The sequence below is a fragment of the Aptenodytes forsteri genome, unplaced genomic scaffold (genome assembly GCF_000699145.1).
Source record: "Aptenodytes forsteri isolate BGI_AS27 unplaced genomic scaffold, ASM69914v1 Scaffold3, whole genome shotgun sequence".
Taxonomy (NCBI): domain Eukaryota; kingdom Metazoa; phylum Chordata; class Aves; order Sphenisciformes; family Spheniscidae; genus Aptenodytes; species Aptenodytes forsteri.
This window is the reverse complement of record NW_008795283.1, coordinates 1,628,163-1,654,005: the sequence shown is the minus strand read 5'-3', so window position 1 is coordinate 1,654,005 and position 25,843 is coordinate 1,628,163. Positions and strand designations below refer to the sequence as shown.

General features: G+C 38.4%; 1 protein-coding gene across 1 annotated transcript in view; it reads right to left on the bottom strand.

Moving 5' to 3' along the window:
- LOC103898899 (cytochrome c oxidase assembly protein COX16 homolog, mitochondrial) overlaps positions 1–24,370 on the bottom strand; it is a 49,114-nt gene extending 24,744 nt beyond the window's left edge. The window contains exons 1-2 of the mRNA XM_009279274.2: positions 24,043–24,370; positions 12,887–12,964 (exon numbers count right to left, since the gene is read on the bottom strand). Coding sequence (XP_009277549.1) covers positions 12,887–12,964; positions 24,043–24,051 — 87 coding nt within the window. The 5' untranslated portion in view covers positions 24,052–24,370. The remainder of the gene's footprint in view (positions 1–12,886; positions 12,965–24,042) is intronic.
- Positions 24,371–25,843: the final 1,473 nt, after the last annotated feature.

The following is a 25,843-nucleotide window of genomic DNA, read 5'->3' as shown; positions in this document are numbered from 1 at the left end:
GTGGGCATCGGTCGGCGGGTGGTGAGCAATTGCACTGTGCATCACTTGCTTTGTATATTTTTTTATTATTATTATTGTTATTATTTTATTTCAATTATTAAACTGTTCTTATTTCAGCTCACGAGTTTTCTCACTTTTACTCTTCCGGTTCTCTCCCCCATCCCACTGGGGCGGGGAGAGTGAGCGAGCGGCTCTGTGGTGCTCAGTTGCCGGCTGAGGTTAAACCACGACAACTTATAAGGGCTAAACATCCAACATTAACAAAACAATTCTACCAAATTCAGTGGGAATTATGAATGAAAAAGATTTTAATTCATACATTTTAGATATTAATACGACCAGTCATCTCTCTTCTCTATGCAGTATCCAGAAAGCTTGTATTCCTACATTCTCTCCGTAACCAATGAAGAAAGAGAGGTTCCTCTGGGAATACCTAAATTAGTCTCCTGCTCTGAATCATCCCAGAGCTTATGCTTGGTAGGCTTTATGAATAGCACACATAGTCTTTGAGGGTGCAGAAGTGGAAGGACTGTTAGAGAGAGCTTGTGAATTTCTTGACCCCATAGGTGCCCAACTACTTGCACAGAGACAACATACAATCTCAGATACCTTCTACCCTCCTTGAGCTGCACTCCAGGGAGGCAAGATATGATGTTGTACCAGCTACAACATTAATTTCAGCACTCATTAAGGTTCTAAAGGCAAAGTCTCATTTTTATGCCTCATCAAAAAAAGACAGTTAAGCACTGCCTGACACAACATACAGGAGGTTCAGTGCTGACTCCAGGGAAAATATATCACCTATTGAATGACAGGTGAACCTATAAATGCTTTCTGCAGTGACAGATATTTGAAGAGAGACAGATTACACATTTTCCCTTCTCATTAGTGGTTGTACTCCAGATACGAGTTTGGGCTCTGCTTTTTCAGACTGCCACATAGCTGTAGTTTGCAACAGAACCAACTGACTTGAGTCTTTCTAGCCTCAAAACACAAAGGAGAAGAAAGGGAAGGTCCATCTAGACAGAGATCGCACTTAAAACGGAAACACTCCTGGGCAAAGTGTTTTCAACACTTTCTTGGTAAAAACTGTAGTGATCTACAAGTCAAGAAGTGGAGATAATCCTGGTCTAGGGACTGGGACCCCAGTACTTCTGTTTGAGCTTCAATCTGCTGACACCATGGCTATTGGCTTCACAAGATGAGTCTGGAAAGCTAGATGTCTTCTGGTGCTTGAGGGAGGTGAAGGTAAAAACAGCTGGATATTAAATTATGTTTTGGCTAAAATCTGCCTGAAGCTAAATTACACACTTGTAATCACGTCAATTGCAAGGCAAAAATACTAGTAATTAATTGTGGCAATGTGACAGGATTTAAAGCAACCAAACAATTCTTGGTAGTATACAAAATGTAAAAATCTGAAATCTATCAACATTTTATGTACGGAAATTAGTTCCACTTGCAATGGCATCAGAATGAGTTTTTCCAGTTAATAACCTTCTCTTCATCTGAATCTAATCTTGACAACAGAAACACCATCAAGAATTATGAAATGGAGAAATGGCTTCTGTTTAAAACAAGGAACTCTTCATACTTGCACTCTATTTTGTATTTTATCACAGAGAAGCACAATAATCTGAGGTAAGGCTGCCAGATGACCAGGTTTCTCCAGACACAGACCTTTTTTCCAAACAGAAATTCTATCCAGGTGAAAAAAAAAGACAAATTTGGTCATTTGCCTGGAATTTCCAGATGCTGGGCAGCATAGTCAGGTGGTAGCTCTAATGTGGCTGCTTGATGCTTGGAAATTCTGGACAATGTATATCCACCAGGACTTTCGTGCATCTGAACAAAGTTACCTTGTGTGCAGAACATACCTAGCATGCTTCCTTTACTGAGTACTCCTGAGTAAGACATGCCAGATAGGGTCCAAATTCTGTCCTGAATTTCCTGCACATAAATATGAGAGCCCTCACATGAAGCACTCACTCTAAAGCAATCTTCTAAGTGCATCCACAACTTGTATACGAAAATGAGAAAGCTGGAACAATGCATAGGGCCACCAAGGTATTTACTAGTTCAAGATAGGTAAATAGCAATGGGCACGTATGTGTTAGTACACACATCTAAAGATTCAGAACTAGATTTACAGGGACCTAGCACCTGGTTGTGTAGCAAAATCCACAGCCTGAATTAGACTTCTGGAATAAAAAAAACCCCAAAAACAAAACAAAAAAAAAACACAAGCAAGAGAAGATTTAGATGCTTAGAAAGGGGATACACACTGGGCAGCAATTAGAGCAGCAGTAACTACAGACAGACAGCAGGAAAGGCTGAAGAGTTTGTCTTCATTCCACATCTCTAACTACTAGCCAACTTATCCTGAGATTCAAGAAGATACCTCCTTCCAGTTAGGATTCAGTCTTTAGCCATCTCAGAGTGAGGTGGACCAGGTTTTATTTGTTTGTTTTAAAGAAAAAGAACAAATCCCTCATTTCAGAGAAAGAACAATACCCTGAAAAAAGGGGGCCCAGCTTCAAGATGTTTAATATCGAATACTCATTTGATAAAAATACAGAAATTCTAAATGGCATAGGAATTAAAAACCAGGTTTCCCCTACTTCACATATATAATCTAACCACTGGGTCACAATCACATTTTCTGCCTCATTCTTCCAATTTCTTAACTATTCCATACAGAGATGAGTTTTAAAAAGGAAAGCTGATAATGCCTTCAGCTCCAGGCAATCTACAAATTTATGGTTACTGGATGTTTCCCAGAGAAAGGAGATGTGCCTTGAAACTCTCATCCACATCCTGGGTACCTGCCCTCTGGCTGAACCAGCAGGTCACAGGAAGCAGCATCCCTACTTCTACGGCCATTTTGTATGAAGCCTCACAAGTTGTACTCAACAGCTCACTTAGCAGCGCTCACATCTCAGCTAACACAGATTGAGGAACACCTATTTAATAGAGCCTAAAAGATTTTCTATATATTTAATAGATGCCACGCTATGCAGCACCATGAAAACTATGGTAGTAGAGAGTTTGGCCAAAAGCAGAGTCTTAGGCACGTCAAGGATCTTCAGTCCAAAAGCTAATACATCCAGGCAGCCGCAGAATGAAAGTTTTAAGAATCAAAACTTTAGATCTAGACAGATATTAAGCCCCTGAAACTTCAAGTCAATTTTTCCAATCTTTATAAAAGGTGCAAGACCTCTCTGCCTCTCAGAGACGTGCTGGTTTTGATTCAATGATCTTTATTAATGTATCCTTACACACAGGATATAGCATGACATCCTAGCATGGATGGCAGAAAAACCCTGCAATTTCTACAGTAGTAGTAACAACTGCATACATGGAAACTGATAGGTAAGGGCTTTTCTTCCCCACAAAAAACCCAAAAAAACCTTATAAAAAAAAGCTTGACAAGGATTCAGTGAAACACTTTACCATGGAAACCCTGAATATTATTATTTAGGGTCTCTGGCCAAACTCAGTATCATTAACAATACCTTTTCATATGCACTGCAAAAAAATTATGCTGGCATGATATTACAAGATTGAAACTAAAGATTCATTTAAAAACCAGATATTTCAAAGTTAAAAATTAGTACAGCTTTAATTCTTCATCAGCGAACACATATACTACCAAAATAATCTCTGTATTGCTATTATTAACATCATCACATCCAGATTTAATGAGACTGTCCCAACTTTTAACAACCGTATTATGATTTTGAGAGCCCATACCTGTTTCAGGTTATTAATAGAAGTCTTCTGGTATTGACAGGTCTCCTGGTTTCATCAGAACAGGCTAGATGGCCTTGGTCCCATTTTTTTCAACTTGATATAAGATGGTATGAAAGGGCAGGTATGGGCAATACCTTAACTCCAGGTTGTCCTACAGTGCTTTAAGCTGTTTGTGGTGACAATAAGCAGTAGGTCTAGGTGGATCCAATCACTGGAAACCATTCAAAAGCATACAAACAGTGTCAGCCTCAGAACGCAGCAACAAAAATCTTACTGAACTCCAGACTGACTCAGTATTTGCCTTTTACACAAAAATGGTGGTTAATTTGCTAAACTGAAAGGATGTCTGAAAAATGAAAACATACACCTCTGTCTGGTATCAGCAAATTCCGTAAGCAGCTCTTTAGAGACAAAGTGGGGAAGTCATCTAAGCTCAAGCAAAATGGATTGGTTTTTGCTGAAATCAGTGCAAAAACATGAACCCAACACCAGCAGCTGAACCTCAAAATCTTCCAGAATAGCATGGATAAAGAGCTCATTTCCATACAATCCCTCTGGACTGAAATGAAACGAGAGAAAACTGACATCTGAACATTTGGTACCACCACAATACAGAGTATGAAAAGCTCTGCTACCCTTTCATTTCTGTGCCATATTGCAGGACTGAAATTACTACCTTGGATGATTCTGAACCATGGTTAAAAGATGTAACAAGTTCCAAATTCCCCCTGCCAACAGAAACAAAGACACTATAAGGGTACCTGCTTAGCCATCAATCAGGAGCCAGGCTGCCTCACTTAACATCCAATTCTAAAACCCTCCACTAAGCACGCCATGCTTGAAAGCAAGGTCTGCTTTAATTTAGCAAAATGCGCTTCATTACATAAAGATAAATGACTGACAAAGATCTTTTTTTTTTTCCTTTCCTATAAGCAATCATGAATGTATGCCTCTCACATTCTCTGAAGCACCAAACAACGTTTTAGTGTATTATTTTCTTAATTTTTGGAGGACCTAGGGCCAAGCTCCTTAATTAATTTAGTCTTTGAAAATCAACTAAATCTACTTACACAAAGAAATTAGTCAAAGTTTGTCTTCATTAGACTTGAGACTCAGGCCAATCTGACCTGCTTAAGGAAAAAAAAGAAGAAATAATAATCACCAACATCAATCCCTTGCCACGCTGTGCTTGTGTAATTAGCTTACTGAAACCAATTAAACGCATGAAGATGCATTTATAAATAAATAAATGCTAAGAGGCTAGATGAGAAGACTTAATTATTCTTCCAAGTTCAGTGACAGACACTAAAATGATTCCACGTTCCCCTGCTGACAAATTTAGAAAGGGTACCTTTCCCATCCAAAAAATTCCACCAGACACCAATTAAAGATATTTTGATTTGATTTTGTTCACACTCAAATCAAACAGGATCTTTTTAATACAACCTCCCATTAAAAAAATCATAGAGGAAACTCTCCAGAATCACATAATACCTCAGACACAAACAACGGATTAAATAAGAGTTCCTCTACCTTCAAGCCATCTGCTAGTTTGCCAATGAAGCTCCAGGGAAAGACTATTTAGGGTGGGCTTCATCTCACCTGATTTTAGTCATCTAAACTTTTGACTTGAAGCATAAAGTCTCTGTTTAGGCTCCTCCTACAGTCAGCTGAATAGAGATGGGCATTTCTAGAGAAAATAAATCCCACTTTAAGATATGTGTCCAAAAACCTAACTCATCTGCACCTTAAGTTAGGCAGAGGTTTATCTCACCTACCATTCCCTGGTCAAATTAAATATAAATATATTCATACACTAAGGATGGTACTCATCTCACTGAAATGTGGTAATAATAAAGTGTTGAGCTCAATCTCTCTACTTTTCCATTGGTCAAAAGAGAACAACATCTTTCTCAAGCATATATTTTAAAATTGAATGAAGCATATTATGGGGGCATTTCTCTCTCAAACCACCTATACGGGCTGCCTGGATAGCTATCTCAAACCAAGCATTTCATTTAAGACAATGGAAACATGAGCAAGATGAATCCCTGACTTAGTGCACAGCACCACAAACATATATTTAGATTTAGCTGAGCAGATACTGAGTTTAGACTTCACTTCCTTAACTCTAAGAATACAAATAACCCATTTAGAGTATTTTTAGTAATAACAGTGTTAATTTAAATTGTCCTTAGCATTGGTAGGGGGTGTTGGCACACCAGGAAGTCTAGGGGATGAGTCTAAATCCACTTGGAACAAAATCAAGCAGAAAGCCTGCAGAACACAGAAGATAACTGAGGGCATGGAACAACCTGGGCTGGCAGCTATAGCGTTAAGTCCATTAGTTGTCATTAGAACAAAATACACCACCATGGGCTTGCCAGTCCAGTCTTTGGGAACACCAAGGTGTAATAAGATTTCAAGCACGGATACTTATCCATTAAGAACTGCAATAAAAATACCTTGCAACTTTCAGTCAGTTGAACAATTTGGGGGAAGAAAGTTAAAAACACACCTATACATCCAGCTACAATACTGTTTGCTATCTCAGTTAAATTCTTAGTATCTTTGATAGCTTTGCAAATAGAGCAAATACTGTCTTCTAACACAGATGCAGGTCCTCAAATAAGATAAACAAGACAGCTTGCAGTAAACCAGCTCTATCTAGCACTAGTAGCTTGCAATATGTTTAATGATGAGGACAATCTGCTGACATTCCACAACTATAAGTAAAAAATAGCATTATTTGTGTAATTTTAAATGCTATAGACATATTCAGAAGTTTAGGTGATTCTTTTTTAAAATCTTCAGCTCATATGAAATACATTATTAAAAGGAAGAAAATGATGTGACATATAGAAACATGACAGATTGTTCAGAAACCATACTAACTTTACAATAACCTTTTAAATTACATTTAATTCTGTAGCTTCTTTTTTAAATTCTTAGTATCTTTGATAGCTTTGCAAATAGAGCAAATACTGTCTTCTAACACAGATGCAGGTCCTCAAATAAGATAAACAAGACAGCTTGCAGTAAACCAGCTCTATCTAGCACTAGTAGCTTGCAATATGTTTAATGATGAGGACAATCTGCTGACATTCCACAACTATAAGTAAAAAATAGCATTATTTGTGTAATTTTAAATGCTATAGACATATTCAGAAGTTTAGGTGATTCTTTTTTAAAATCTTCAGCTCATATGAAATACATTATTAAAAGGAAGAAAATGATGTGACATATAGAAACATGACAGATTGTTCAGAAACCATACTAACTTTACAATAACCTTTTAAATTACATTTAATTCTGTAATGCTTCTTTTTCAGAAAAAAAACCCACAACAAACCAAAAAAACAAACCAAACTTCTGCTGGGGCACAGAAATCCCATCAAGGTGGAGTTCATAGGCAGGTAAAATAGAAGCAATAACCAACGGACAATTTTAGTTGTAATACTTCAGGGCATGCCTATGTGTGCAACTCCTGTAGACATACCTGAGCTAGTTTACATAATGACAGTAATATCAATGTGCCAACCAGCAACACAGCATGGTCTTGTCCAGTCACTCGCAAATTTATTCCCCTTTTTGGGTGGATGCTGCAAACTCATTTAAACACTCTGCTGCTGCAGTTGTCACCATCTCAACTCAACAGTTTGAAACAAACTGCAGTATGTCTGTGAACCAGAGCAATGTTTCAACTGCAACACAAAAGCATTCTAATAGGCAGATACCACTTACTTCTCAACTATCCACTTGTAATAATGAGAAAATGCTGGACTGATTTCCTGGATCTTCCTGAAGCAAATGACAGTTATGTTCTCCCCTGATATAAAAGGCCTCATGGAAACTTGTCAGTTCTCTGCTCCTGTTTCTTCCTAAACTATTTCACCCTGACCCAAAACACTTGAATTAATGGATCTCACCTGAGGAAATGTTTTTTTAAATAATCATTTGAATTTAAATAATTCCTTCTATTTGCATTAATTAACTTTCCTGTTCCCTATGTAAAGCAGAGCAGCATTAATTATCTCCCTTTTACAGGCTGAGCAAGTGAGACTCACTAAAATTCAGTGACTTGCTCATAGGCAGAGAGGAGCTCCATGGTAGAGGAGGGAACTGAAGCAAGAACCTGAACAAGATGGAAATAAAATTTTCAATCAGATCAGTGGAATTTATTTAAATCGCATGCTGCTGTGGGTCTCCTGACACCCATTTGTGAGCTTCAAGACACAATGTTAAAGGACAACACCAGGGACCCACCAACAATATTCTAAAACTGTAATACTGAGTATAACCAACCAGACAGTCAACACACTTAAATCACTATCAAGCCCAATTCTGAGAACAGCTGTAAACCAGTAAAAGGTCAGAGTGTCATAAGTCATCGTATTAGCCTTCTTTTCTCTTCCACCCCTCATTCTTTTCTTTTTCAAAGGACAGCAAAGCTTCCAGGATAATCCTCTACACACCATACGTGCTCTTCTTCCCAACTCTGAGGTCTAGGATTATAAAATGAAAGCTGAGATCCTCACAGTTCTATCGTTTCATGAGTTAGGACTTCAAGACACCAAGTAAATGCAATAAATGAGAATTGACAATGGCAACACTAACACCTTGCAGATGTCTACAAGCAACGTCTCATGGGTAATTACATGCCAGTCAACTGGTCAAAAAGATTAGCTAAGGAGCTCAAAACACTGCCATTCCCTTTACAGAAATTTTAAAGGCAATCTACTCTGTCTGCATAAAGAAAGCTTTACGCTCCTAGCACACTTACTAATGAGTATGCTTCACACCACCACCATCACTCCTTTTATACTCTTTCCGGGTTTACAGTTTTATTGCTCATAGAGGATGGCATTCTGAAACAACAGGTCACGCATGTATTTTCATTTTCAATTGGAGTTTAACTCTGCAGTGCCACGCCATGGTCATTCATACTTTAATGTACAACAGCTGATTCAAGGGTAAAACTCACGTACGAGAAAAGATTGAACTTCTGTCATTTTGACTCTTCACTGCCTCTACTTTCTGCCTCAGTAAGACAGAAAACATTATTCTTCTCATTTCTTAGCATTCTACTTTTGGGGTGCACTTACTTTGCATAGGACAAAGGAAAAGTGAACAGGATTAACATAATTTGTAAACACTAAAGAGGTCAGTATAGTAACACTGTGGTACATAATCCACAGCAGGAACTATTTGCAGACTTCAAAGGCTAATTGATGTTTTCTTTCCTGACAAAATGACCTAGAGATTCTAGCTTTCCTGGAAGTGCTTCTGCTGCACGTTACCCTGGAGGAACTTGCTCAGTCCTATCCCCTCCCCATACTCTGAGAACTTGCCTCGCAAGAATACTTCTTCAACAAAGCAGTTTTGGAGCTTACAAACTCTATTTTATTAGTCTAAATGGTTTGCCGATGGCCTAAGAGCCTAGATTTTCCCAGGTAGTTAATATGTTGCTTCTCTTCAACCCTCTACAGTAACTATCAGCCAATAGTACAGACCATTCCACATGTCCAAGATTCTTATATCCAAAATTAGATCTGAATCAGCAAGTCTCTACCATGCCTTGAACGTCAACAATGGGCACACAGTAAATAAAAATAATTTATTATAATATACTTGAAAGGAAACATTTTCTGTATATTTAATAGAAGTCACATTTTCTGTAAAAAAACCTCCTTAAATAAACATCTCTATTCAATTACATACACAACGAGAAGTAAGACAAAGAAAGAGTCTAGTTTTCCCTTTGAGAATAAAGGCATTTGGAACGATGCCTATACAAACCTACTCATCTCTTCTCCATTAATTCCACATGATTTTCCCGTAAGCATACCTGGTTTTCTATAACCAATTGTGATTTGCATAAATTCTTCCCAGAAAAGAAACAATTACCTAACCTAATGATTTCTCCATTAACGGACATTTTGGCAACAACAGATGATGGAGAAATCCTTGATTAGTTTCAGGAGAATTCTGACTAGCATAAACAGGCATTTACATCAATAAGAGTCTCAGCGTAAGTTCGCTTTAAACGCAGAACATTCAGTGTGCTGAGGGAATATGACTGATTTAGGTATCCTGAGTAAATTAAGGTGTACCCAAAATGTTTTTTTGCTTTTGCAAGAGATGGACATATACAAAGCCCTGATATCCAAAGATGCTATTCTGAATGGATAAAACTTCTGTTCTGGAGATGCTAATAGCCCCTCACCAACTGCAGCTCTAGGCTCTGTCTCTATCCTACACATTGGCTGAGCCTTAGCCCAAGATCCCAAGCCACAGCCCAGACGAACAAGAGGACAGAATTCTTTTTGCAGCCCCTTCCCAGCCCCACTCCAGCTACAGCTCTAGACTCTGTCTCTCTCCCAAACCTAATCCTAGCCTCAGCCCAATGCATCACCACCAAACTGTACTCCCCCAAAAGTCCAAACCACCATTTTCTCTTGAATTTTAATTCCTTTATCAAGGAACGTTCTTCAAAAGCCAGTTTGACATTACTAACATAGGCATTATCACTAATGCAGCTTTTGCTCATTAAGCCACAAGAATACAAAGAGGAAGTGGCAGTTAACCCCTCAGTCACTGAAACACAGATACTAGTTCTACTCTAACACTTCCTTCGAAATACCACCGTCAACTGAGAACTCGCCTACTAACGTGGTTTCTGTCTCAGCACAATGAGAATGGTTAGACTGAAAAAGGAAAAGGACAAATACTTTTGAAGAGAAGGGATCATAGCTTAGCATTTGAAATGTGGTAGAGATGTACCGCAAAAGGATCGTCTAAGTCCTTGTCTATCTAGCAGTTGAATTAGCAAGAAAACAAGTTTAGGAGTCATGCTTGCAAAAGGGGGCATACTATAGTCCGCACATCCTTAAAACATGATCAAAAAAGATAGGTACTCAGGTATTACAAATCCTAGCCTACTTTTGGATGGGTTGCTTAACTTTTTACAACCTCCATTTTTTCAGCAGTAAAATGGAAATAATAATCCTGACTTTTCGGACGGTAAGGCTATGAAGGTTAATTCATTTAAATTCCATGAAAGTCTTTCGAGCTCCTTGTATGAAAAGTGTTACTTAATTAAACATTGTTATTATTCCAAAGGAGCAACCGTAACAAAAAAATCCTGTTTATTTTATTGCCTATTGCAATTTGCATGTAACTGTCCAACCCCCCAAAAGGAGTGCTTGTCCCTGTTCTGATAAGGACTTGTGCTAGTCAAAGTGTATTATATGAGAAAAGCATACTCTACTCCAACACAAAAACATTTTAACCAGTGAAAAATTAAACAGAAGTTATGACCATCAGGATTTTTAATAGTGTTTTTAAATTACTTAATGTTCTTTTCCTGAGTTTCATGTACATTTTAAACTAGGTTTGTTTCTCTTTATCAGTTAAAAGACATTCTAATCTCTTTTGACATCTTATTTAATGAATTAGAATGGTTCTTAACTCTATTTTTATAGACATAGAAACAGAAACTAATGGAACACATTGCTTTGATTTGTCTGTCTACAAACGAGCCCAAAGTTGGTGTTGCTAGTTCTCAGCCAATACTGCATTGTTCTTTATTTAAATTTCATCTATTCCTAAATAAAAACATAATGAAAAGAAAAAGAAAACACAAAAGAGATGCTGCAGCCTTAAGTAATACCACTTAGAGCAGAATGCAGATGTCCTCTTTTAGCTTTTCAGAGCTTAAGAACTCCAGGGTGCAGTAGCTTACCCTCAGAGCTTTCATGTACTACTGTCTAATTCGATGATGCTTCAGTTGATTATAAATGCCGGGACAAGGAGCCTCATAGATCTGAACGAGCACAACTATTACCGGGTTTTTTCCCTGGGCTGTGGTCACAGTGCAGATCATGGAGGCCAAATGTAATTCACTGAATATCAATCTGACCAAAAAACTGACAGAAACACAACAGGCAAATTCTTGCCCTTGTTGTGATCCCCATCTGGTTGGAGAAAAACTTAAATGCTCCAACTGGTTCTAAAAGCCCAGGACTGATAGAAAATAACTACCCAGAAGACAGCACTGGAGAACAGATTTGTAAGATTACTCTCCCCTGTCTATGGGCTATGTCAAATACAGGACTGAGCAGGAGTGGGCCACATGGTGCTTCAAAGGCTGCAGCGAGGTATGCAACACAAGGAACAATGAGGAATGATTAAAGTAATTTAGATGGCTCACAACAAGAGTCTAAGACAAAACAAGGGGGTCTCCAAACTCTCAACAGCTCAGGATCTCAAAGATTTGACCACAGTAGAAAGCCACAGTGTCCAGAGTCGTACACAAATATTTTTTTTATATAAAGTGCCATATAGTCTTTAAAAAAGCTTCATGCCACCTGCCAGTCAGCAGCACCGAGACTAGAAAGCCCCTCTGCATTGCAATGGCACACCTGCATATTACAAAGTTAGGGAAAGCAAGCCAGTATTACTTTCTGCTGAACTGACATGCTCCTTTCAGATCATTTCCTATACAATTTGAAACAAGTGTTACCCTTGGAGGTGTAAGTAGCGCTAGTAAGCAACCTACTTCCCTCATTCAGAGCATTTCCAGTTCGTTTAAAGAAAGGCTTCTTCCATATAGTACATTCTGACTTACTGAGTAAAGACTAGCTCCTGTTTTTTTCACAGACCTTAAAGAGCAGGATGTAGCACAATGTTAAAGGTATCTGCCTATTGCCAAGCCCCGAAAACCATCTAACATTATATACTCAATGCCAAGTATTGTTTGAAAACAGAAACTTTTAAAATATCAGTTTTCTTAGTCTAAATCAGATACAATATCTTTGTAATAACCTCCTTTTAGATGTACTACACTTCTTTCTCGGGATTCAGAATCGCCACTTATAATCAACCAAAGGAACAAAATTTTTCTATTACTTACATTGATCCGTTTCACAGACGGTAAAAGGATTCATCATCATGATGAATGTCATCAGCCCCTTACCTACACTACTCACTGCCTAAGACCCTCAGCTGTAGCCCAGGGCCCAGTGGTGAAAGGCAAATCCCCAATACCAGTGGCTTGCTTGTCCTAGCAATCCTTTAGGAGACAGTACATAAGCAAAATGAAATTAAAAGTAAAGAAAACTATTTCAACTACCTTGCCATGTAGTTTGTGGACATCGTATCTTATTTGAGCAAATTCCCGGAGTCCAAAAGATCCTCCAACAAGATATAGCTGAAAACCAAAACGAAAACAGACATGTTAGGACTACTACGAAAAAGAACACTTCACATACTGACCCAATTCAGTTAGTGAAGGACCCTACTATTCTTCCAACAGAAGCACCAGGAAATGAAGAAAATAATCAATTGGAAGACATGCATAGAAGAGGGAGTATATGTCAAGTCAGAGCCTTCTTCCACTCTCTGGGTCTGGATTTCACAAATTTCCTCCTTTGTACAAAGACAGCTGCTTCATGACTCACGTTTTCTAGGGACTTCCTCTCCTCTTACCCCTTCTTTCCCTCCCCATACAGCTTCCTGACATAACTGCAGCAAAGGAACCTTTACCTCGCCGCCACAGGGTTTATTCTCATAATTTTCAAACTCTATGGGGAAGTAACAATGCTACATTGACTTACTCTGATGTCTGTGGGTAAGAGATCTAATTAACCTTCTGAACAGACCAGCTGATTGGAGCTGTGGTTCAATGATATGTTATCACATAGGCTAAGAAATCATATCCAGCCCACCTGCACTTTTATTAAGTGCCTCCTTAGTTGTCTTGCAATTCCCTCCACACCTGTGAAGCTTATGAACAAGAATAATAAAGGGAGAAATGGGGGGGGGGAAACCTTCATATCCACGTAAAGAAATTGTTAAATTATTCTTTCTTATGACAGAGGGATATCATAAAACTGTGTATGTATTTTTACCATTAAAAATGGACAGACCAACCAAAAGATCAAGTAATGTTAACAAACACCCTTAAGAACTTGAAAATTAGCTTAGAAATCTAGCTACTCTGTGGAAGAATCAGGCCTCTTGCTCCTGCTCTGATGTGACAGACTCCATCTACTGTTCTCTGTTAAGGCAGATGCACAGGAGGCCAAAAGGCTTCACACATCTAGAGATGCACATCTAAGGAACGTGGAAGCATGAGGAAGCTCTAAGGACCTGAGTGGAAAAAAAAAAACCAACCCCCCCCCTATTTTATCACACCACATTGCTGTTACAGTCCTTCATTACAGGCTGTTGCTGCACTGGTAACTGTTTTCTGCACAATGCTGGCGGATTTCTTGCTACATACTAAGTTTGCAGCAATGGCCTGTGTCCAAGAATTGTTATAATTATGCTGCACAGGTAGTCAAAATGTATGTTCTTTCCAAAAAGTATGCCATCTGAAGTTCAGGTCACTGAGGCCGCAAAGCCATATTCATTCAATTTAAACTAAAAAACAAAACCAAAAACAAACCCCAAACGCCAAAAAAAACCCCTTCTACATTTATTCCTTCTAAAAATTGCAGGACTATGTGATTTCCCATCAAGCAGGTAAAACTACTCACAACCACATGAACGCGCTCCCCACACACACTTAGATGCTGGTATGTTACAGACCAGTACCCAGGAACTAATGTGCTCTGTTCGCAGAACAGGCAACCCTTCACCAATAGCCAAGAGTTAAAGGCTCCACAGTCTCTTTCTGGGCCTGGCCCTTTCGATAAGCCTAAGAATCTAGCTGATAATTAGAAACAAATAGATAATAGAAACAAAATTTTGTGATATGAACATCTAGCTGCTAGGCCACAGAACTCTGACTTCAGAAAGCCAATCAAAAAATCATCATGTGGTAGCAAGTTAACTTTCAGCAACTAGAAATTTGACCTACCAAAAATTGGATGGCACCATACTTGTATCATAACTGTTCAAGGAATTAATGATGCTCTTGCAAATATTGAATCATCAAAATACACAATAGAAAAAAAGGTATTCGTATAAAGGGGGGGGGGGAAGTCTTCCTCATGTGCCAGTATTTTGGTAAGAAAGAATAACAGGAAACAGAAAATATTCAAAATAGTTAAAAAGAACCTGAAAATTATTCAAGATTTATTCAGTCAAAGCAGAAGATTTGTCAGCTGAAGATATGGTAACACATAATGCTGAAAGTCTCAAGGATCAGACTATAATTGAATTGTAATATGGTTGACACCTCAGCATAAGTTTTCATTAGCTGATCTTCTTTAACTCCTAACAAGTATTATGTCAATTAACAGCCAATGAGTTAACTTAACAAACTTCCAGTCCTAACGAACAGAAATCAGAAGCGCTATAGACAAGTATACAGCTGTTACAAATCACACCTTATTGCCTTTGTGTATATTAGCATGTTGTCAAAGAGTGGCTATGGTGGAGCAAAAGCAACTGCACTAGAAATGGTTCAGTACACAGTTGTTAAACTAGGCAGAAAGTAGCACTTACTTGTGACATCAATTAAAAATTAGTTTGCCCAACAACAAACTTGCATGAAGTATATACCGTTGCGAGATGCAATATGAACAAGTGGAAGACCTTTAAGTGGCCTGTTCCTCATAACCCAACTATTATTTAACATAATGAAAATGTACATTGTGGCTTACGAAGCCATGCTCTAAGCTAAAAAAAAAATATTACATTCTTTATCTTTCATCATTCAAAACTATGTAATGTACACTGTAACTAAGCGAAATCAAGAGAAAGTTGTTGCATGAAATAAGTCATGTGCTACTCATTTTGTCTCATCACATGCTATCACTTGTTTGACAGCAACCATTATACAGTGCATTTTACATCTGCAGCTATATGCAGCTATATACATGATAAAGGAGTTGATACACACACACACACCTCTCAGTTCCCTTAGACAGATTTTGGCCTGAGACTGTAATTTTACTCACATCACCTTTACACTACAAAAGGGAAAAAACCACTTGGTTTCTGATGCACTTCTGCTCTTCATACAGCATAAGCAGTATAGCTAGCCTGGCAAGTTGGCACATTTTGCTTATCAGGCATTACCAGTATAGTTGCCTTTACACTTCCAATACTGCAATGGTTGATTCATCTTACGATGAAACATCAATTAGGTTGCGTCTGAGTCAAAGCACATTGATGCTGTAAAAAATTACAAATGCCACTGAAATATTACACAGTGTAATGCTGGAAGGTTAGGATTAAGATTAAATAATTTTCAAAAGCACACAATACACACAAAAATATAAATAATATGTTTACAATGTTACTTAACCAATGTTCTAAAGTACCAAACATGGTGTCTAAGACTTCATTGCAAAACCGGACCAGAATCAGTCATATTCAGCACTTACTTAATCAACTAACAGCGTGTCAATACAGTTAGCTGACAACCCTGAGCATGAATTGCCTTGATCTACACAAACCAGAGCAGCAGTGGACAGCTATTCAGTCAATTAGATTTTTGAAAACTGTGTTCAAAAGCCAACAAAAGAACGTATAAATGAGTTTATGCAACTATAATAGCATTAAAATTAGTAAAGGACTCAGTGACCGACAATGCATTGAGTGGAAATACTAGTATCGGTTTAAGTGTTTCCTTTCTCTTTTTTGCATTATGAGGGAAGATGTCCTCACTACCTTCATTTAAGTTAACTGTATTTAAAGGGAAGAATGCATACGTACAAACCACAATGAAGCATCAAGAGTCACCAGTCAAAATAGTTAGAAGCGGGATAAGACTCAAAAATTCCAGCAACATTATCACCTTGTTGGCTTTGCATATTCTGTATGTCTCACATACATTTCTAGTTTCCCAATTTGTAAAACAGAGATAATGTCTACATTCCTTGCAAAACACTCTTCAGTTAAAAAAGCACTACAATGGATGAATTTGCTCAATGTAAGCCAAGGGCAACAGTGAAGTCCAGTATGTTCCACCCACTAGTCCAGACATAAAAGAGACAGTAGAAGCTATTCAGGATGCCATATAAATAAAACAGTTAGGTTGGCAATATTCTAATGAAGTCAGGCTCAAGTTCACTCTCCAGTTAACTGAAAGGGGAAAAGTAATGCCACATATAACGAAAATTAAAATGTATTTTTCTTCATTCCAATTTTAGGATCATACAGATATTTAACTGACATTATAAAATGTTAAGGCATTGGCATCTGAAGAGTACTCAAGCTGGAAAGTTCAAATATACCTGCATTCTTTCACTGTGAGGGAACTATTCGTTTTATATGCTTCAGAATGTGGAGCAAAAAAAGTTATTATGTAGTGAACATCATCTGTCTAGTTACCCAGATGCATACAGCGGATTGATGAAGTGATAATAACATCTCACTTTTTCCTTTACACCTGAAGTTTACCTTAGGAAGGCAAAAATCATAAAACATACTAGTTAGCCAGCACTTAACACCAAAGCAAACAGCTTAACAGCACCGCTAGCACAACCCCCCATTAAAGATCTCACATTGGATTATTCCTTTATGTTTCAATGAGTACACAAAAAACCCCCTACAATGTTGCAATGCAGTTAAGCATGCACGGAAGACTTGCATGTTGCAAAACAAAATGAAAGACAGGATGTGACATAAGAGCACCATCTGTCACATACACTCAGCAACCTCAATAAATGTTTTATATAAAAAAAATGACACAAAATTCTCTTTAATAACATTCTTTTAAAAATTCTATTTGTTCACCTCGCCATTGGGAAGTATGTTATGCAATCAGTTATGGATGGCATCAGACTGATCCCTTGAACTGCATCTTAGGATGGGAAATATTTGTATTTGTCACCAACACTACAGTGAGATGTTCACTGAGGACTTGTAACAGCAGAACAACTTGGGACTTACCGCAGATCCCTACTTTTTTAGTTTCCTGCATAATCTAAAGCAGCCATCTTCAGTTCCTTGGGTTACAAAATAACAAGAAACTGCTTCTCTGGCAGGACCAGCAATTTGCGTATTACAGGTGTCCCTGTTAAGAGAAAGCCATTCTTGCTATAGTACCAATTGTGAAAGCCACATTACAAAATCACATTTGTCATAAATCCCTAAATTAACCAAATCACAGTATTTAGTGCTGGCAACACAGATTATGCAGTGGTGGAAAATGTTATGATACATAACACTGAAGAAGAAACATGGTAATTTTCTAACCTCTTCTTCAAGACTGCCGCTGCAAAACACTCCAGCTATTCATCAGGAGCTTCGAAACTAGAACAGTCATGTGAATGATTTTATTTTAGTTTGCAGTGATCACGGTAAAAAGGGTTTTGGGGTTTCCTTTTTAAAGAACTGTCATATGTGCAAGACTGATGAAAGATGGCAATTTGACAGCCCAGAAGACCAAAGTCTCTTATTTGTTCCCTAAATAAAGTAGCAGGGGAAACCGCCAGTCCCAGAAAGACCCAGGCAAGTCATCTTAACCTGAAGCGCCCCCCTCTGCCAGCTCTAACTCTCAAGAGTTTATTTCCCACAGTCATTCCAGTACTTGGCTCTAACGCTGAAACTGCTGAGAAGAGAGAAAAACAGTGCAGAAGTTTCTTCTCAGAAACTTACTAAATCCTCTCCCCACCCTTGATGGGAGCAGAAGAGGGTCTACCTTTTCTTCTTGTCTGCAACAAATGGAAATCATTTTCAGTTCAGATCAGAGGCCTCTTTTGGGGGAAAACAGAAACCAAAACTATGCATCCCTTAGTAGTTATTTCATTCAAAAGCACAACAAGTAAGAGAATGCACTGACTTAATACATACACTAGAATTCACAAACTGTAGAAAGACTGCACTGCATTACATTCAAAAATAGATGAAATACACCAGTAGACGACCGCATGGATACCATGCTGGCAACCTGGGACAGCAGCTGGTATAAACTGGAGCCAATAGTAACTGACCAATAAAGCAGAAGAGTGTAGTTTTCACAGCATGTAGAACTCTGTGCAGAATATTAAACTTGACCCAAGGTATCAGGTTAATTGGCTCGGTATAAAGTATGTTGAAAGCAATGATTTTAAAGATTGCAAATACGAATGGCTACAGGCCAGAGTACCACAAAAACTGTCCGCATCCTTGCAATGCTACTGTTCAATATCTTAGGAAGAAAACAAAACCTTTGTTTATTAAAATGTCCACTTCATAACAGGTTGGAAAGCACAGAAAATGCATTTAATAGAAACCAATCTAAGAACAATGCAGAAGAGACAGAAACCCATGTTTCTCAGCATGAGCACTAGTGAAAAAGGGCATTTTCAGCCACAGCATCGTCATTTTGCATTACACACATTGCTTGGGCTGGTCAGATGACAAGGGAATTTCACTCAAGCAGCTGCAGCTGTTCGAAAAACAAGTCTGCCTGGTGGTCAAGCTGCAGTTTCTGAACACCACCTTTTCTTTCTTCATAAGCTTCTAAAAGCCGAAATTTCAATTCCTTATTAAAATTATCATTCCCACTACTCACAGGTTCAAATCTAGCCAAGGTACATTACAATAAGAAACTGTTTACACCTCATGGCAACCTGCTGTTCTTGTGATGTGTTAGGCCCAGCTCAAAACACCAATAAACTGAAACATGCATTAAAGAACATAAAAAGAACTACTAGTTCTTCACTACTAGTCAAGGAATATTTCCCTATTGACAACGCTGGACAGGGGATGAAGGTGAAATGTACTTTAGAATAAATATTAATCTTACATCTTTTACCTTCACCACCCCTTGAAGAAGGTGGAGACTTAGAGCAGGACCAAACACACAAAGTAAAACCAGGCAAGTCTGTACTTACGTTCCTGTTCTGAGGCTCAACACAGAACCTCAGTTCCACTGAGTGCCAGATCAGTCCATTCTAACAGCATTAAACAATGCAAATACACTCTTTATGTTTTAAAATGAAACAGAGGGGAAATCTGGAGTACTAAAGATTGCCTGTTTGTTTGTCTAACATTTATCTGGAAAATAGTACTCCAAGATTAAGAATCAAAAGAAAAGTTTAAGGCGTTGACTCAAAAGATGAGCTCAGAAATTTTAAGGCCTGACAGTCAACTGAAAGATGGAAGTCAGCTAATTCAGACTGCACAAACTGGAGTCCACAGAAGCCCATTCAGTTTGAACACACTGGCTTCCACTCTGGCACAAACAGTTCCAGGGGGTGGTTTTGTCTGGAACAGCTCCACACTCCGCTGTGGATTCAAACACACACAGATGAACAGGAGATGCAAAGCAGAAGCGCAGCAGAAGTCAAAGACATATCTCATCATAAGCGTAGAGACCCAATATTTATAATACAAGTCACTGAAGCATAAAAGCAGCACTCTGTGATTCGCTGATTGGAAGCAACCATTTTAAAATTCTAAAAACAGTTTTGTATTTATTGCTCTTCTGGGCTACAAATGTAATACTTGGGATTTTTACAGGCAATCAAAATTTATCTACAAATATTAGAAGTCAGAATTCTCTTCTCATGGGCAAATGTTAACTTCTATTAATCTCTCAAAAGCATATTAACATTTAAATCAACTGTTCTGCATGTGTCAAATTTTGTTGTAAAGTTACATGAAGTAATAGATATTAATAAAAGCCCCGCAATTCAATACTATGAATTGTTCAAGCCGATAATGTGAATGATGTTAACAATAACACTGACATATCTAAAAGTGAAAAATACTGATTGTAGTAATCCTTTTTCAAACAATATCAGAAGATAATGTAGTAAGTTTCTACACATAGACACTGATGGCAACAATAGATCTCAGAAACATGATTACTCCTGAGAAGAATTTTCCGTATTTCTCAGTGTTCATATCATCTTTTATGATGGAGGGCAGATCCTCCAGAATCCGTGGGAAGAAGGCGTGCCTTGTATTCAGCATACCCCAGGACTCAGAATTCAGCAGCTTTATATGAAATTAATTTGGTATGTTGTATTTAAAGAAATCTTTGGAAAGTTAGTTACTTAAATACATTTAAATGATAAAAACATCATTTCCCTACCCATTAACCCTGTAAAACTTTCACTTTCAGTGACTCAGAGCACAATAAAATACCATTTCACAATATTTGCAGAACATTTATGAGCATCAGTCATGGCTTCCAGATGACCCTGACTTCACCAGTGAACAAAACTAATTCACAGACATGTAATTTCATGTCCTGATGTCTGGGAAAGGTGTTTTGTTTTGTTTTGTTTTGTCTGTCAAAAAGGTTGAGAGACAACTGGTTCATTAACAAGGGCCTGAGATGCCACTGACCTTCTCTAATGGTGCCTGGAAGCACGGACCACATTGCTGCAGCATTGCTAGGGACTCTCTAATCTGACCTTTTTTCTTGTCCTGTACATGACAGGCATTCTTGGCATCTCTTGACAAAGCGTTTATCAAAGTAAACTTGCACTGTTCAAGGCAGCAATGTAGATGGCATTGTAGTACAGTCTGTGTGCATAAGCACTGATGGAAATAGATTTTAGAAACATACTTATTCACAGAAAAATCTTTCACTGTTCCAAGCTACCCCCGTCTTCTCTTTTGGCAACACTAGACACAGCACGTAAAACACCAAAGACAAGATCCAGAAGGAGAAGCAAAGTACTTGTAAAAGTACAGTCATTACAGAATGAGGAAAAAAAACCCAGAAAAATGAAAAGAAGTCAAAATCTACAGCTATAGATATGGAGAATGTTGCAACATACTGCAAATTTGAAACTTACAGCACTACATATATAGTGCAATCTACTTACTTTAGGTATGCAATAAAAATCACCAAATGAGCCACAGAATATATTTCCTGTCTCCTAAGACACCACTTCAGATCCTCAGAATTTATTTTTTCCCTTGTAACATGTTGACAGCAGAACTGGAACTGCATCTATACATTCCTTTTGCAACTTAGAGAGCATGAAAGATTCTTGTCTAGAATCGGACAGAGACAGAACCACAAACACAAGTTTTAGAGAGTGGTGTGAGCACATGAAATGTTTTTTAACCGGTGTTTTAAAACTGTTACTGCTTTGCAATTTTGAAATCCAAACATATTTCCTCAATGATGTAGAATCACCATTTACACTTGTCTGAAAAAATAACTTCCAGCAACCTTCAAACATTCTAACTGCACTAGAGAAGTAACCTTACATGTTCAGTGTCTCATAAGGAAGGTGTGACGCTGGATCCACAAGCTGTAATACCAAAGAGCCTTCCTCTCTCGGAAGCATCACAGCGGCAGTAGGACATTGACAGACACATCCCTTTTGGTCAGGTAGAGTTGACTGTGGAATATAAAGCAGCAGTGACTGAAGCTCTTCTTCTATAACAGAACCAAATATCCTAAAGACTTGTAAGTTAAGCTTCATGTGATAAGGAAAGAGTTCCCATTATCATGATAAGAAACGGAGATGTCAATATAGCTGACAAAGATGTTTAAGTTACCACAGAGGCTGCGCAGCCCTCCATCATAACAGCAAATTTTACAGATACATCTGTAAGGTCGCTGGAGTTCATCCCAACACCTCCACAGATGTTACCATCTTTACCGATGCTTTAGCACTACTCACCCTGTAGCACTCAAGCTGTTAAGATACTCCATGCCAGGTTACATCACTCTCTCCTGCATGCTTACTGTTTTACGCCATGCAGAGATATCTTATCTGCGAAGTTTAGAGAGTTAAAGGAAACATTCACAAATCAAGGTTTCCTGCAGGTTTAATTCCTACCCTGTACAGTCTTGTTGGTGCTCACAAAAAAATACTTTATCTTCTGAGAAAGCATGACTGAAAACTGATTTATACACCTTACTCTGAAAGCTGTTGTCAGTTTGAGGTTTAAAGATCAATGAAGAAAATGCCTTCTGCACTGAAATATTCTAACAGCCCCAGGCCCAAAAGAACAAAGAAAAAACAATCAAGATAATTTACACTAAAAAGTAAGAAATATTTTTAATATATATTTGTGTGTGTGTGTGTATAATGAGACTCATCTGTCTTTGAATCATGATCTCTTTAACCTTGGAGCCTTTAAAAAAAGTGGCACGGGGATTTTTCATTCAAATATGTAGTGTAAGAAGGGAAGATATGAAAGCCGTTTGATTTTTTTTTCCATAAAAAAAGCAAATGCGGTACTGATGAAAAGTCCAGCAGTACTGAAGAATAAAGTCCTGTACCTGTCTAGTGAAATAAATGATGTACAGGATGCAAGAATCTAACAGAAACCTTTGGTTTCAGTATTACCAATAAATTCAGCAGAATTTAAAGGGTTACAAAGACATGCTCCTTCTGATTCTGTGCATAGATTCAGTGTCTTTTCTGCTGTAATTGATCTTTTAGCACAATTCTGTTCAGCTTCAGAGATGCTTTCAGAGTTCAATAGACATCTGGGGAACTAACAAGAATTGCATGAATTCTCCTTTTTCTTAATCCTTGGGACGCCTTTGGGTAGCAACACAGAAACATTCTGAAGTATTCACAGGGGAGAATAATTTTAAGGCAGGGAGACATGAAACCCTGGAAAGAAATATAATAGAATATTTTTCTATATAATATTGCCTCTGGAGGAAAGAGCTCTGCGGTAACAGAAATGGAATGAAATTAGGCAGTACAAAGTCAAAGAAACCAGTTTCAAAAATGTCTGCTATGACCTATGGCAAATCATGCAAAAACACTAGGAGGGCCAAAAGGACAACCACAGGTCTACCTTGGCCTGGGAAGCTGAAGTCCTAGCTCCAGCACTGAAGCAGAACTGAGAAAATCTACGCCACTGCTGCCAGATGGTTGCTCAACCTCTCCTTAAAAACCCTAAGTATGTATCACGAGTGCTCTTTCCTAACAAAGAGCAATATTTTCTTAACATCTGATCTAAAACTCATTTATTTTGGTACTTCTTTCCCAAGCTATGAAAAGCAATCATCACTCTCAATATATGATGTACAGAACTTCTCAGACATTTCTAAAATAAACTAAGCCAATTCCTTCAAGCATTCCTTAAAGGTGGAATTTCTGCTGTATCTTTTATGTTGCTCTCCTCTAGACTTTACAGTTTGTCTTCATCATCTCTACAGTGGCACCACAAAGCTGGAAAATTACTCCAGCTGAGGACTTTGAGTAGACTGGAAGAGTTCTGTTCCATGGTTTACTCTACTTTTGACAAGTTTCTCTGTCTTATAATGACATTTCTCTTTTTTCACAATATTACAGCCCACATTATTTCTGCAGGACCCACCCCATCTAAGATACCTTTCAATTTGGAAGGCACCGGATAACTACATTTTATAATATTTTTTCAATCCATTGAGAACACGAATGATAAGAAGCATACCTTTGCCATACTTTCACCGAAGTGCAATTCTCACAGGGAAGGTAATGTAGAAAGCTTTATCAAAGTCGAGATCTTGTGTATCAGTTGCATCTCCTCACCTACTATACCAGTTAACCTATCGAATATCAAATCTGATATATTTATTATTGAAAAGCAACGGTGACTCTTTTCTCCACCAGGTCACCACCTCTAAGTATCTATAATTTAATCACATAATATTTTCCCCAAACCTTTTATGGAGTTAAAATTCAGCTGGAGAGTACTAAACTGCCTGGGTTCCCCTCATTTTGAAAGAGAAGTAGCAAACCTCAAATAATTACATAAACAATAGGACTGTGACCTAAAACTATATCCAACCTTAAACATCTAAGAAGGGTGTTATTAAACTAAAGAATAACTCAAGTTATTGAGTGTCAGAACACTCAAAAAATGACATGAAAAATTAGAAAGCAAAATAAATTCAGTCTAAACATGAAAGCAGCAAAGCTCTGGACAGCCTTTTAGGTATACATGCATGCAGCAGGATATCTGAACAGCTGTACCACTATGCTTGATCACTTTATGAAAGGTGTTATATGAAGAGGTTGTCTGCAATATCAGGGAGTGGAGTTGCTGATGCAAATGATTCCTACAGTCCTGGTATTATCACACTAGTTTGTTGGTTCGTTTGGGTTTTTTAAATTTGTTTTCATCTCTTACAAATGTCTTCATCAATATTTTGAGAAAAGATACTTTAGTGTATTCAACTGCATGAATATTTCCACTTCAAGTCCTTACTCTAGAACCTCCGTAATACCACTTTAAAATAAATGGCCCTAAACTTTTTTAACTCTAACAAGTGTCACTGTTCTTCTTCGGACCACTCCATTTTTCTGAGGCATGCTGCTGAATATTTGAGGAGGATGACACTAATTTCTCTAGTAGTATTATAAAAATGTTGGAATTATCCTTAGCCCTACTCTTTATCCACCTTGATATTTGCTTACTTTTTCTAAACCAATTGTATATATGGAAAATGAGACATGAATTGCGTAAACAGAAGCCACGCTGTCCTGGCTGCTGCTTTTGTCTTCCTTCCTGAGTTTTTATCCCTAAGTCCATCTGAGTTGTTTAATTTTTTTTATAGTGCGCACAGGTACTTAGGATAGGCGAGTGCAATCTATTCTGCTGTCTGTCTTACAATTTTGTTTTATTCCTTTGACTTTATTGATCTTTTCTAACCTCGACTATTCTAAATAGTTATGCCTCACCTATCACTTTGAGCACAACCGTAACTATAACCCATCACCTCATTTAACTCAAATTCTGTCCATTTATTTAGATGTACAAGTTATCAGACCAACACTGCCGTTGCAGTTTAAAATCCGTTGAAAAGCCAAATAAAGTTAGACAAACACATAAGCAGTGTTTTAAAGAAAAAACACCAAGATGCATTTTCTTGCACCTGTTAGCTAAGAGTATCTTCAAGAGTGTGCTTTATAACCCTCTCCCTGACCTCCAAAGGCCACCGCTGAACCTGCGGGCAGAGCGGGGCACACGGCTCCCGCCCTCCCTTCACCTCCTCTCCGGGCACACGCCAGTCCCCTGCAGGCCCTGACACGCGTGGGAGACAGAAGCACCGTCCACCCGCTAACACAAATCCCCCTCCTCCTCCCTGCCAGCGTAAATTCATCTGCCGCTGGCCCCCTGACACCAACAGAGACCTCCCCGCGGTGTGCCGGCCCCACGCCGCCTCCCTGCCCCGCCCAGCGCACGGCCCGGGCCGCGCCCTCAGGGAGCCAGACCCCCCCTCCCGTCCCTC